This window comes from Dermacentor andersoni, chromosome 3, assembly GCF_023375885.2.
Source record: "Dermacentor andersoni chromosome 3, qqDerAnde1_hic_scaffold, whole genome shotgun sequence".
Taxonomy (NCBI): Eukaryota; Metazoa; Arthropoda; class Arachnida; order Ixodida; family Ixodidae; genus Dermacentor; species Dermacentor andersoni.
The window spans coordinates 212,923,216-212,938,289 of NC_092816.1; the positions used below are offsets into that span (position 1 = coordinate 212,923,216).

The 15,074-nt window shown below is 42.9% G+C and overlaps 1 protein-coding gene across 1 annotated transcript in view; it reads left to right on the forward strand.

The window, feature by feature from the left end:
* The window catches only part of LOC126524322 (endothelin-converting enzyme 2-like), a 203,761-nt gene that overhangs the window by 60,215 nt on the left and 128,472 nt on the right, over nt 1–15,074 (forward strand). Inside the window, exon 4 of the mRNA XM_072286991.1 lies at nt 11,550–11,672. Coding sequence (XP_072143092.1) covers nt 11,550–11,672 — 123 coding nt within the window. The remainder of the gene's footprint in view (nt 1–11,549; nt 11,673–15,074) is intronic.

Here is a 15,074-nt window from a genome sequence, read left to right on the forward strand (position 1 = left end):
ACATCACTCCTCTAACATCATTGCCAACATGGTCACTAAAACACAATTGTGTTGGCTGATATTTGCTACATATTTGCCGCAATAAAGCAACAGATAGTTTTCGTATTCACAAATTTTTTGCCCATTTCTAAATCTTAGTGTACGTAACTGCACTCTGTTCTTACCGGCGTAACTTTCCGATGCCGCGTGACGACACTATGCAGCCCGTCGGTGTACGGCGACATCCGGTTAAATGCACTCTATTAGGGCTCACGTTTTTTATTGGCTAGGCTAATAATTTCTTATAAAGCACTCAAGTAAAAACTTGAGGTGTTGATTATCTTGTCTAGATGTTCCTCCATCGACTTGGGAAATTTTGCATCCGCGCTAGTTCTACTTACCGCTAGGACGCTTTCCTACGAAGGGGAAACACGTGCAAGAACAGTGACCGGCATAACACAAATTCAAATATTTTTTTCTTGCTTAAAACAAAAAGCAATTTGATAAAAGTTTCTCAGTTTGTACACAATGAATGTTTCTGATAAATGCACTATTTAGCGAATTTTTACCCCGACCACCTCAATGCTAAATTTACGACTAAACATAGGCTAAAACTAACTTTTTTGCTCATTTGTCACTAGCTGTACAGGCCCTTTCACGTTAGATTCGTTCCAAATTATTTTTCGCTGACAGTAAAACTTGCTGGCAATCAGTTACTGTAAAATATAACCTTTCGGTAAAAGTTATCTTTCTGCAAAAAAATTTCCAATATGCACCAAATTTTCCATATTTAGTGCCGTATAAAAAAGCTCACGGAAACATAAAGATCGATAATACCTTTTTTAAGTGAAAAGTCTATCTTCATTCTCAAGGAAAAATTGTGTGCTCGCCTAATTTAAGAAGAGAAAATTTTTTTACAATGCGTTTTACGACTCGCACTTTCGAGCTTTCTAAAAAACTTCACATGTTTCTAGCGGTGCTGAAACGTTTTTTTTTTTTTTTTTTTTTTTCACAAAAATGTCTTACAGAAAGAATTCTTACTTTAAATAGATTGTCCTCAATTTTTTTCAAAGAAATTGCTGATGGTCGAGCGCCAAGGTTGGGACAGTTGGCGTGGAATGACCCATAGATCTCAATACTTTTTTCTCTTCCTCAGGATTTCCGTATGTAACTTGTACCACTTGTATGCCTGTAACGTATCCGATCGTATCACTCTCTTCCCTCTTTCTTTTTCTACCAATATTTTAAACATCTCTTGCTTATCTCGACTGCTGACCGGTTGATGCTTCCGTCGACTTTTAAGTTCAAGCGCTTCTGGAAGTTGTATGTTACGTACTGGTCTCGCTGGCTCAATCCCTTCGCATTCAATTAGGATTTGCTGAGTTGTGTCCGGATCTTTGCTGAAGCATACACAGGTCTCGTCTAGTTCCGAATATTTGCTCCGGTGTGTTTTTGTCCTTAGACAACAAACTCGAGCCCCAAATAGCATGGCGCTGCACTTTGTGTTATCGTACAGATTTTCCCTTCTAATTTCTTTCTTCCCGTTCTTGTAAATATTCATGGACGTTGTTTCCATTCTCTCCATCCAATTCACTATCTTCTTTTCTGTCACTTTTTTTTTTTTTTTTTTTGATGACTCACGTGGTTGCCAACTTTCTCGACCTCCGTGTCTGCACTTTTCAGGTACAGATAGTTGGGCCGTCCATTCTGTGTTCTCGAGTCTTTCTTCAAAACCAGTCATGGCACGTCCACGAACAAACCGAAAAACTCGCTTGTCGGTGCAACCACGCTCCTGCTGCCACTGCTCACGCGTTCCTTCCACAGTTGGCTCCATTGCAGCCCATCGCTTATTCATTGGCAAGAGGAATCTAGCGTCATCATCGCGATCATCACCAATGACTCGAGCGTCGTCTTCCACAGTCGTTGCCACTTGTCATTACAGCGTAGAATTGCATTTCTTTCGTCGACCTCCATACGCGACTTGAACTTTCTGATCAACCACTTTGGATGGCTGCTCGATCCGGCCGATGACAATCAAACACCAGTCCTCGTCGTTCGTGATTTCTACGTGCACGTGTCGCGGCCAGATGGCAATTGGCTGCCCTCGTTTATGCTCGAACAGTTCGGGCTACAGTTGACACCAATCCCAAGGTGCCAGTGGCCACGAAGTGCTCGCACAAAGCTATAGTAACTTGCGTGAAATAATAAACACCACCAAAATATTTATGTATCTCTGTGTTGTACATTTAGATATACCATCTTCATCCATCTTCACAGAATGGAATGGCTGCCCAATTACTATTTTTTTTCTCTGCGCTTCTCTGACTTCAAAAGAGGCCCAACTCATGTCACCCCCGCTGCACTGCCTCATCTGTGGTTTTACCGTGGTCTTATTTTACGGCATACATTTCAATAGACGCAATGTAGCCGGCGACTTGGCAAGGTATCCATATTGAACGATTACTCAGGACACCACCAGTTTCGAGGTATTAATTTTCAATGTGTCCGACGAAATGGACTGGCATTCCAGTTACTTTTTGTGCTTCAATGAGTATAAAAAAAGCCGTTTTCTTACAAAAGTAAGTGGAACAAAAGTGCATTTTTACCGCAACTTTGACGGCCCATATCTCAAAACGAGTGCCATCCTCAGAATTCGTTCCAAGTCAGTATGCCTTGCAAACTCACTAGCTACAGTTTGTAGATTGAAATATGTGCCGTGAAGTTATTAATGAAAAAATTGTCAGTTCCACCCGAAAGGTGACGCACCTATTGCGATAGCGAATTAGTAGATAGCTGTACGAATTAAGGATTGTACTTTTATCGGCCATATAAACTTGGAAACATTCGCTTACTAACTAAATTAATAATGATAGAATATGTAAGCGTGACTCAACGAGGACGTAGAAAGAAACAGACACACAGAGACAGCGCTGTCTTTGTGTGTCTGCTTCTTTCTACGTCCTTGTTCAGTCACGCTTTCACATTCTATCACGGATTCAAACCAACTAGCCCATCAAGGGAAAACAGGGGATAGGCGCGAGACAGAAATTCAAGACGATGAGCAAAACGAGAACAAGGTAAAAGCGAGAGCCAACGTTTCGACAAGTGAGCTTCTCTTCTTCGATGCGTCATATTGTTACGGGATGTTGGGAGTATAGAAGATTGTATTTACAATATATATACAAAATTAGTCATATTACATAAGATGGCTGACCACCAACAACACGCAGCAGCCAGCGTCCCGCGATCTTCCTCTTCCTCTCTTCTTTCATGTTTCCGTAACAGGACCCCTGGGTGGTGAAGCGTCGCCTCGGCGCATGGTAGGCGAAGAATTGCGAGCCAAGTATGGGCTTCAGCCGCGAAATGTGGACGACGTCAACAGGCATCGGACTAGAGAATGCATTAAACTGTGGGATACATCCCCCGATCTCAACCTAACTCACCGCATCACTCAGGCGAGGTAAACCTCCAAAACAACTTGGGAAGTGACCATTACATCCTCAAACTCTGTGTAGATTTTAAGCACAGACCGCTAGCCACGAAACCACTAAGGCTTACCAACTGGACGGAATTCAGAAAATCTCGCTGCAACACTAACGAAGAAACCATTACCGACATTGATCAATGGGCGAACGCCTTGCAGGCAGGCGTAAAGGCCCATACCACCACTCTCCCGCTAGACACACCCTTGGCCACAATTGATTCCAAGCTCCTGCACATGTGGGAAGCGAAGCAAGCTTTACTTAGGAAATGGCTAACAGCATGTTACAGTCACAAACTCCAAATCAGAATCGCCAAATTGAACTCTCAGATCCAACAATACGCTATCAAATCGGCGACACAGCAATGGACTCAGGTTTGCGAAGGAGCGCATGGTACTCTCAGCACTAAAAAGACCTGGAACCTGCTCGGCCCCACCACGTCTAGGACGCACAATAACCACCAGATGAATAAACTGCTGCATGAACTTGCGGCGGACCTGCCGACCATGTTCAGCAACGTGGCCTCCAAACATGTGCCCCCTCCTACGTAAATACCCATGCCCGACTATGCTGGTGAACCCAACGAGGAGCTTTGCAGTCTCATCACAGAAGCGGAGGTTCAACATGCTTTCAACCAAGTGCAAACCACCACAGCACCAGGCCCAGACTGTGTGACCAATAAAACGCTTCGCAACCTCGATGAGCAATCCATACGCCAACTAGTATTACAATCACTGTCTTGAAGAGGGCGAGATAGCCCAACAATGGAAAGCAACCAAGGTGATCTTCATTCCGAAGCCGAATAAGCCAATTCACATTGATTCACATTGAGCCAATGGAAAATTGGGAAGGGGATCCCACTGCATAAATAAGGTAACAAAAATATAAGAGCTAATTATCGCCCCATCTCACTCTCAAGCACTTGCTGTAAATTGCTCAAACATATAATTTTCAAACATCTTGTTAACTTCCTGGAATCTAATGCATTTTTCACACCAGCTCAGCATGGATTTAGAAAAACATTTTCATGTGAAACTCAGCTTGGAATCTTTGCGCAGAAATTGCATCGTATTCTCGATCGTTCGTCATTTCCAGATTGCATTTTTTTAGACTTTGCTAAAGCATTTGATAAGGTCTGCCATAAACTTCTACTTTATAAACTAAGTCAGCTGAACCTTGACACTAACATCCTGAAGTGGATTGAATGCTTCCTATCTAATCGTTCTCAATTTGTAACTGCAAACGACCATAACTCCCCACTTCGAAGCGTAACTTCCGGTGTACCTCAAGCTTCAGTACTCGATCCTCTTTTGTTTCTCATTTATATCAGCGACCTCCCTTCATCACAGTCATCTAACATTCACTTATTCTAATGCAGGGGACGCTAATCATCTTCAGTTTGATCTAATTACCTAGTGTAGCTAACGGGTGCAAACATTGGCTAATGGAACTAAACGTCGAAAAATTTAAAGTGATGCATGTATCCCGATTAACTAACAGCATGCATACATATTACCTAAATAATGTTCCCTTGAAATAAGTTCTTTTGTACATACCTAGGTGGGCATATCTCTGTTAATTTATCTTGGAATGATCATACCGACTACGTAATCTGCAATGCTAACCACATGCTTGGCTACCTACGCCGCAACTTTTCAACTGCCCCTTCATCCCAAAAAATGCTTCTTTATACTACTTTTATATGTCCGAAACTTGAATATGCATGCGCTGTTTGGGATCCTGCCATTGACAAACTAATTAATTCATTAGAACTCATGCAAAATAATACAGTTCATTTCATCTTAACTAATTACAACAGAACTGCAAGTATGTCTGCCGTGAAAACCAACCTTGCACTTACCCCACCTTCTTCTCGGCGTAAAATCGTACGTTTTGTCTTTTCATGAGTTATACCATCATTCAACACTCCGCAGTGATTTTCCACGACACGTATCGCCTCGAATCGACCACCGTTAAAAGTTGGTCTTGATTCATGTAACACTAAAACTTTTTTGCAGTCATTTTTCCTGCAGTCATCCATGGAATGGAACCATCTTCCTGGTGAAGTCGTATCCATATATGATAACCAATGATTTTGAGCAGTTCTAGCTAACATTGTCTAATTGAAGCATTTTTTTTTTTTCTTTACTGTATGGTTGTAACCGAAGCACTTTTGTATGGACCGCTTCGCTATGTTAATTTTCCACCAATTTATCATGACATTGTTTGTTAACCCTAGCTAAAACTGTATAATCAGAAGCCTTTGTACTTAAATGTCCTAACTGCTTATATTTGTTTCTTTTCCCATTTGCTGTAACCCACTCCTATATTTAATGTCTTTAGGCCTCAAGGTAATAAAAAATAAAATAAAAAATAATATAAATTCAGATGAAAAGCACACAAAGAGGACATTAGACTTGATACAAGCGAAAAATTTTGTAGATTGTGAACACAGTGTGATCTACATACAAGATCCCACTTTCATGTGGCAAGGCCTACGTGGGCCAAGCGGGACGTTGTCTCAGTGATAGGTTTATAGAGCACCGATACATGTGCCAGCAGGTAGCCACGTCTCGCAATCTCGCCACGCACTACAGAATGTGCAAATGCACACCAAACTTCCAGAAGACAACAGTCGTCTCTAGTGAAAAAGAAAAATTGACAAAAGAAATTTGAGAAGCTACAGAGGTAGAAGAAAAAGACAAATGTGTGGACACGTCTTCAGCCATGCTCACTGATCCCGAAATCACATATGCACGTGAGGCATGCATACTTGGGAAATCTTAACAAATACCGAGCAAGTAATGTGAGGATGTGACCAGACAGGATTTGTTAATTTCCTCCCTCACTTTGTTCAAGCAGAAGCAGTGCATTGTTGTGTTCATTTAAATATGTGATCTGATGTGTTAATAAACCAGTGGGTAGTTTGTACTTCCTTCTCTCAGTTTGCGTCTTTGTTCCCAGTCAGTGTCCATTTTGTTCCTATTAGTTTGTGCTGTACATAGTGCAATGACAATGAACATACGCCAACTAGCCCAATTCATCGCTCTGTTAAACGTTTGTAAAGAAACTTCGAACCCAAATGTAAGCGCAAGAGTGGACATTACAGTGTAGTACATGGACAGGTTTTATGTGCTTGTGATGCCAGGTGACTTTGTTTAAGAATTGTTCGCTGACAGATTTCCCTAGCTGCGTTGCCTCTCCAAGGCCCCAAAGAACAGTAAGCAACTCGTTGAATCGACATTTTCTATGCAATTGAAGAAAAGCGCAGCATCTCTTCCAATTTGCCGAGAACATACAGGTGACTAACACCCTTCACAAGCGTCATCAGCCGTTGTTCCCGACAGCAACTCTGCGAACCGCAGCGATCTAAAAGCTGAGATGATGGTATAGAATGAGGTTGCTCAGGCTCACCTGTTGGAGATTCTTCTTGTTTTCAAGTTTGCTGAGCGACATTCCTGTTTTAAGACTGCGAGTCGGCCTAGTTGGAACAAATTCATCTTAAAACTTATTGCGCTCGTCCTTGTGTTTCTTCTATTCATCGTCCCTGTTTGTTGCGCACAATAAGTTTTAAGATGAATTCCTGTTTTGTTTCCTCCCTCGTCATCGTCATTTCATCAGCTGAATTCAGCAGTGTGAAAAGCATTGTCCTTTCAGAGCTGAAGCTTGTGAAAAAGCTTTCAATTGGTAGCTGAAAATGTTTTGCAGCAAAGCTGTATACCTCTACCGTCCAAGGAAATTTTCATGCCGTTGTGGTAAGCAAAAAACTCCCCATATGTGGGCCGATCCCGGAGATGGTGCAATGCCGGGCCGACCCGTGGCAGAGGTCAAGCAGGCGTTAAGCACTCCCCATACATGGGCCAATCCCGAAGATAATTCAATACCGTCCCGATCTGCAGCGGAGGTGAAGCAGGCGTTAAGCACTCCCCATATGTGAGCCAATCCGAAAGATAGTGCAATGCCGGGCCGACCCGCAGGGGAAGTGCAGTTCGCCATTAAGGGGCCCACATACACAGCTTCACTGGTCATTCTTCTTCACAGAGTGGGAGGGCACTGAGATTTTTTTAACTTTCTTTTTACTAGAGCATTGTACATATGGATGAAGAAACTCACACAATTACAGTGTTTACGGGAAAGCAAGGAATAATACATACTCATAAAATGCATAACTTTATTGTTCCGTATGTTCATCATATTGCTCAAATGCTTTTTTTTTTTAATGTGAAGCATTTCTGTACTTAGTCAAAGCCAAGGTCAAACGCAAGGCTGTCCAAGGAGTCGCCGATGCACACGGAGTTGCCATGTGCCTGCTCGCACACTGCTACTGGCTTGGCACCTCCTGCTCGCACCAATACAGACATGCGCACCACAAGTAGGCAAGGCTCAGATGCGCTAGCTGTGCTATTCTATATGTAGGCCTCTACTTGGAGATACAAAATGGTTGAAAGTATCAAGCAAGAGAGGAGAAAGACTACAGAGGTATGTGATGTGTATCGAAGAGGCACAACAGAAGGCAAAGCGACTGGCCGTCGAGATATGCGCTACCAAGGAGCTTGAGCAACAAGAGAAGTGCCGTGCGGCTAAAGAAGAGCGGCACGCCAAGCGAGCAACCGTCGAACACGCCACCGAGACCAAGCGGCGCCGTTTGGAGGACCACCACTTGCAGGATGCAGATGCGTACTTTCAAAAGCACTTTGTTGAAGACAAATTTGGGGCAGTGCTTGCCACATTGCCACATCAATGTTCCCAGCTCAGAGGTGCTCGAATCCACAGCATAGAGCATAGGTGTGATGCCTGCGCAATATTAAAATTCCCCTAGTGACCCTAATGCCACACCTTTTAATTAATTTGCAACAACTGTTATATTGAATACAAAAACTATGAAAGGTTGGTGTATTTGGCAGTTACAATCTTTGTAAATAGACGCCGCTATACAAACATTTGCACCGACTGCTTTCCGCTTGTCGTCACACAGCGTCGCAAAGTCAAACGAGTGATGCCGTCCCCATCTGTGTGCTACGTTGATTTGTGTTAATATGTGTGGGAAAGTTTAATGGGCTGGCCTAGGTATTTGGCTAGTTTAAATTACTGCTTCTAGCTTCATTTTGCACTTGTTATCAGGGTCTAATCTAATTTGCTACCGACTGCTAAATTTGGTCACTGCTTCACCATGTGGAATATGTTATGATGCCCATTAATGTGCACCCATATCAATTGCGAAAACGCCTTGCTCAGCACAAACAGTCCACAACCAGCTTTTTTAAAAGGAGAATGCATTTTACAAGTTAGTTTGCTTGCGCACTCTCTCCTAAAAATATATACACCAATCCAGAGGGACCCTAATGAATGGCCCCCACTTTCCATACCATCTGTAGCAGAAAGCACGCAACATTGGTAAGTATTTGCTCTTGTTTGGAGGCCTTTTCACACACCTCTCACATTCTTACACTGTGGTTACACTAAGGCTCTGGAACTCTTACAGTGACTGTGCTTGACTGGAACCCTTACAGCGACTGTGCTTGACACATTACAAGTTAGGAAAGCCACAGGGTGCCATAAACCAACAGTTTAAGTGTTAACATTCTAAATGTTAAGACATATTGCCACATCCTATATGGTCACCGCGGGTATGTGCTAGGCGATGCACGAAAATTCCGCAATAAACCATCAGTAGTAGGCACAAAGGCCCAGAAAACGTCGCACAGCCTTTTTTTCTGATGGCATTGGGAAATTAGCGATGGAAGACATTTTATCAGGGTCAGGTCGGACACCTTCACAACTAACAACGTGACAGAGAAATTGAAGTTCTTCAAAACCAAAATGGCACTTTTCAGGTTTCAAAGTTAGACCAGCAGAGCGTATTGCTTCAAAGACAATCGTTAGTCTCCGTAAATGTTCCTCAAACGTGACGGAGAAAACAATCACGTCATTGAGGTACACCAGGCAGGTTTGCCATTTGAGGCCTGAGAGTACCGCGTCCATTAGTCGTGGAAACGTTGCTGGCACAGAACACAAACCGAAGGGAAGCACCTGAAATTGATAAAGCCCGTCGGGTGTCAAAAAAGCGGTCTTCTCACGATCTCTCTCATCAATTTCTATTTACCAGTAGCCGCTTTTCAAGTTCATCAACGAAAAGTAATGTGCATATCGTAGCCTGTCCAGTGAATCGGCTATGCTCAGTAGCGAATAAACGTCTTTCTTTGTGATCTGTTTGAGTTTTCAATTTTCGACACAGAAGTGCAGGCTACCGTCCTTCTTTTTCACCAGTACGACAGGCGGTGCCCAAGGACTCTTAGATGGCCGAATAACCTCGTCCTCAAGCATCGTCTTCACTTGTGTTTGTATTGCCTCGCGCTCTTTCGGTGCTACACGATAAGGATTCTGCCCAATTGGTCTGGCGTCGGCTTCGGTGACATACGGTGCTTAGTGAGTGGCGTCTGGCTAACTCGTGACATGGACGAGAAGCAGCTCTTAAACTCATCGATGAGCTAAAAAAGTCTGTTGCGTTCCACAGGCGATAAGGTGGGACTGATGTCAACCACAGGCACAGGCACAACCACGGTGGACATCGCGTGCTCCACTGAGAGGCAGTCCTGTATTGAAGTAAAGTCGTCGAAGTAAGCAACAGCCGTGCCTTTAACAATGTGTCGACGTTCCCTGGTAAAATTTGTCAGCAGGAGTTCAGCATGTCCATTGCGTACGTTAATTACGGCCCTGGCGATGGAAATTCCTTGACTCAGTACCAGTGCGTCGATGTGTTCAGCGACGCCAGTCTCGGTGTTCAAGTTGTCGCAGATTACCCGGTACAAGGGAAAAGCTTCACAGCAGAATCGTGACAGCGGCGATACGTAAGCAAAGTCGCTGTTGTTCCACAGGGTTGACGTCATATGAGCTCGTAGAAGATGTAACGACGAGGTCACAAACATTAATCACTGCACCATACTTTCCCAAAAACTTCCTCCTGAACGATAGCAGCAACAGAAGCCACCACTGGTGCCATGGGACTCTGGTGCCATGGCAATAAGACTCTGGCAGACATGATGAGTAAGTACATCGACGTCGACCACAAGAACGGGGACGAGATTTTACCATATGTTACATTTGCACATAACACGGCTCGTCAAGAGACAACACGCGTGACACCTTTCAACCTCTTTTACGGCTGGGTAGTGACAACAATGTTGGATGCAATGCTCTTACACGAGTGCGGTGATGACGAGACTGGTGCCGAGGAGTTTACGCAACGCGCAGAGGAAGCCAGGCAGCTTGCGCGTTTGCGAATACAAGAACAGAAATACAATGCCAGACACTACAATGTTAGGCACAGACCCGTCACATACAACGTTGGTGACCAGGTGTGGGTCTGGACTCCTATTCGTCGATAGGGGATGTCTGAGAAGCTCCTGCGAAGATACTTCGGGCTGTTTGCAGTTCTGCGCCGCATCAGTGATGTGAATTGGGAACTTGTCCCCGACAGTCATAACTGCTCAAACGCCAGCAGCATCTGCCTGAGGTTGTGCACCTGCTTCGTATGAAGCGATACTTTTCCTCATGACCTCAACTTTGCACCGTCTGTGCACTGCCTTCGGAGGTTGGGGCATAGGGACAATGCCTTTTCTTTTTTTTTTTTTCAAAGGAGGGGCAAATGCCACATCCTAAGTGGTCGCCACGGGTATGTGCCAGGGGATGAAAACGACACTGGTGTAGCGCGCAGGTAGAAAAACAGAGACGACAACGACGTCGTGTTGACTGCTCTAATAAAGTGCCTTTATACGTCCTCTACACCGGCTTTCCCATCTCTTACTAGGCTGCGGCAATATTGTTAAGCTAAATCCAGATTATGTCCTGTGCCAGGGATGCACGGTACAATGAATGTCCTAATGACATCTAAGAAAAAGCCTGGCTGGGGTATTCGTAGAACATCTGTTGGTGGTTTACTTGGAAAGTTTTCGGGATTGTATGTCGTAAAAAGACAAGGAACCCTTGGCCCTTCTGTCGTGGGGCCCAAGTACTGCCAGATGTCAAGGAGGGCTGAGTAGTAATCTCGGTCGGAGAGCATCTGGCAACCAACCCTTTCCCCTCGTGCAGGTGCTGGGCAGCTACAGGGAGCTGATCGAGCATGTTTCTAGCCACCTGCGGGACGGCCCACCCACCTTGGCAAACTCGGTCCTGGCCGACACCATCATCAACTATGAGCGGCGACTGCTCGAGGTTTGCTGCCATTTTTACTCATTGCTGTTCCAGTTACAAACTTATTAGATACGCATGCGGTGAAATATTCCCGTGTTTGGTTGGCAGATGGCTCTGCTGTTTTTCTGTCAGTTTATATTGTGTAACTGCACGTGATTGTGCTCCCATTACTTATTTGTTATTCTTTGTGCAACCAAAATACCTGGTCTTATTCTTGCATAATAGGCAGCCCATTATTTTCTTATACAGTGTCATAGTAGTGACATTGTGTACAAGCTTAAGTTTTGTTTGCTTCAACTGTCTCATTTGTAGATGTGTGAATATTCCAGATCTCAGATAGGAATTCAGTACTTCTATTTGGATTTGATGACTACGATGTTTTCAACAACTGCATGAGTTCAGTGGTAGGTAATTCAGTTCTTCATGTAACAGTGCATTCTCTGATTATTTATTTATTTATTTATTTATTGTTACATGCTACAGCTTTGTAAAAGCTACTGCAGCAGCGCGTGCAAATGAGACTCAAGGGCCCAATAACAGCACATGCATTTAAGCAAGGAGAGTATGGTACTCAAGCCTCAACAAAATTTTTAAGTTTGCAATAGTATGATGAAAAATGGGAAGAGCAACTCAAAACTTGAAGATTGTGTCAAGCATATGCTGAACGGAAGCTATTATATTCAAAGAAAAGGGACACATCGTGAGAGTTTAATTATGTGACACGATTTTTGGGGTGTACGAACATAGTAATTTTTTATACTGAATCGAATAGTGCCACAAGCGAGTCAAGTTTAATCAAATATTGAATAGTTTTCAAATAATGAACAGCCATTTTCACAATAATTAAAAAAGAATCTTCACATCCTAGTATTCATAACGTTAAGCAAATTTTTGTCATTACATTGTGCTTTATGAAGCATTGATTATCAAAAACACAAATTGACCATGAGGAACCACTTTATTTGCACACACAGGGCTCTACGGAAAGAACAAATTATTGCTGTGTAGCCTTTAAAAGGTCTGGCTCCCTGAGCAATGCAGCCTGCTCTACTACTTAAGTTGCCATGTACAATTTATTTACGTATTAATTTATTTACCCCCAGGTTTCGCACATTACAGATGGGAGAGGCATATTACAGACCAAAATTAGAAGAACAGTTCATACAATAGTAATGAGCATGAACAATTGACAGATTTATACAAAAATGTACAGCCGCAATAAAATGACAAAAAACAACACAAGAAATGTAGCAGTATCATCATCACAGTTGATGTTTTGAAAAATGATAAAACTATTGGAAAAATATTCATCTTTTTGGATAATGATTTTAAATCCAAAGGCCGAATGGAACAGGACACTATTCTATTCATTATTCAAAAGTTTCTGATATTTTCACGTCCCTAAAGATTTGGATGATGTGGTTCAGTAATTAGCACACATGCATAATAGCAAGACAATGTCATGGACCATAATAATGGTTGTAGTGAGCACTGCTTTGACATGCCCCTGTGGCACACCAAGCATGCCATGGTACAGATGTTCACCAGGTGTGGCTGAACAATCGTGTAAGGGATGTCTACAGAACCTGTTCAGCAAATCTCAAAGACATCCACAGAGTAGCATTTTGTCACTGCCTGGCTACATGGCAGCGAATGGTTCTGTTACTACTGCTTCAACTCGGATCACTTGCTCCTCAGCATCATTAGGGATGTGCTATCTGTCAGATGTTAAATATAAACAGAATTAAGGCATAGTAAAATGAAGCTAATTAAGTTTTACTTCCCAATGGCTGCGCGATGGGCCTGATGTGCTCGAGTCTTTAATGCGCAGCACTGTGACCTGGTGGTGAGTGATGAAATTGGCTGGATAGCATACAAGTCGCAGCTCTCTGCATTAAGTTACGCTGTCATTGGGCTGTACAGCCAGTCTCATGAAGCCAGTTCTGGCTTTGTTTGTGTTCAGGCTGAATTTCTTACTTTATTTGGGTGTGTACTAGCAGAAAAGGCAACTTCATTAACTGACAGTACACTGTGTCTCATCTCATCGAAAATTAATCCTGTGCTTCACTTAATCGTGCAAAAAGCTCGAGCGCAAATTCCATTGAGTCTCTAAAACCTAAGGTAGCAGTGTGTTTTTTTGTGCACTTATTTAATAACTGTGCACGGACAGAATTTTTGATGGCAAATTGGCACAGGTAATTAAAGGAAGGGTCATAAAGCAGTAGAAACTACTACAGAGCATGTCGCTGAAAGGATAAGCGAAACAAGATCAACTGGTCTACTAGTTGTACAAACAGCCAGCAGCTACAGAACGAAGCTAGAAGGCTGTAAATAAAAAGTGTTTCAAGATCTGTTGTTAAATTATATGTTGCTGGTAAACAAATGAATACATACATAAACATGTGTACATGCCTCTTTATTTTCAATTAGTACAACAATGCAGATATCGGGCCAGCCAGAGCCTCAAGGGCTTGAAATGTTGTGCCTGGCATACAGTAGGGAACCACTATTCACCTAATGAAGTTCATCTAAGAATAAAATAAAACAGTGCATTACAAAAAAAGAAAGGAAAGAAAGACATGAATACATGATGAAAAGCATGTCATGTCCAAAAGCAATAAGAATCATCAGCGGACACATAGTTAAGGAACATTTTAAGCTAGAACTTCAATTTAAGGCAAAAAATGCTGAGGTTTAACAGATTGCAAATATTGGTAACATGATATTTACATATGCAATTCCCATATTGTGTTAAACAATGGGATTTTCTGTAACATTCCGTTGGTCGAAGGCAGTGGGCTTGAACATACAGTGTTTTGAACAGACTCGTCCAAAAGTGTTTTAAGGCAATAACTTTGGTGAGCAGAGAATCAAAATACGGGAGCATCCAATAATTAAAAATGTTGCCTTGTTGCTTGATGTGCTGATCATATGCAATGATTGTCAACAAGGAACATAATATAGGGCTTATTCTTGATGACAAACAAATGGAACAGTTGCGGCTGCATCGTTCCCTCTCGGTGGTCTGCGTCTCAACACCAAGGCTAGGGAGACACAATCGCGCAATTTACCGATGGAAACTGCCTGGAAGTTGCCGCATAAGCATGTCTGTGTCCAGTAGTTCAACAGACGCCAGCAACGACACATAGCAGAAAAACTGCTCAAATTGAGTCTCGGTAATGCTATTGCAGCTTATTTATTCTTTAATAGTTTTACTAGTTTATTACATTGTCTGCCATTGCAGCTTGACGTGTGACTTGAGCGATACATGCTTGAGTGTGGCAGTGCAGGGAAACTTTGCCCAAAACTTCTTGTATGCAGTGCACGCATTTGGCCCAGAATGCCTTGCTCTTTTGGTGGTGGTAAGGCATGCTACAAAGCCTCCCATTCACGAAATTGTCCAAAATTTTCACCACACCGCCA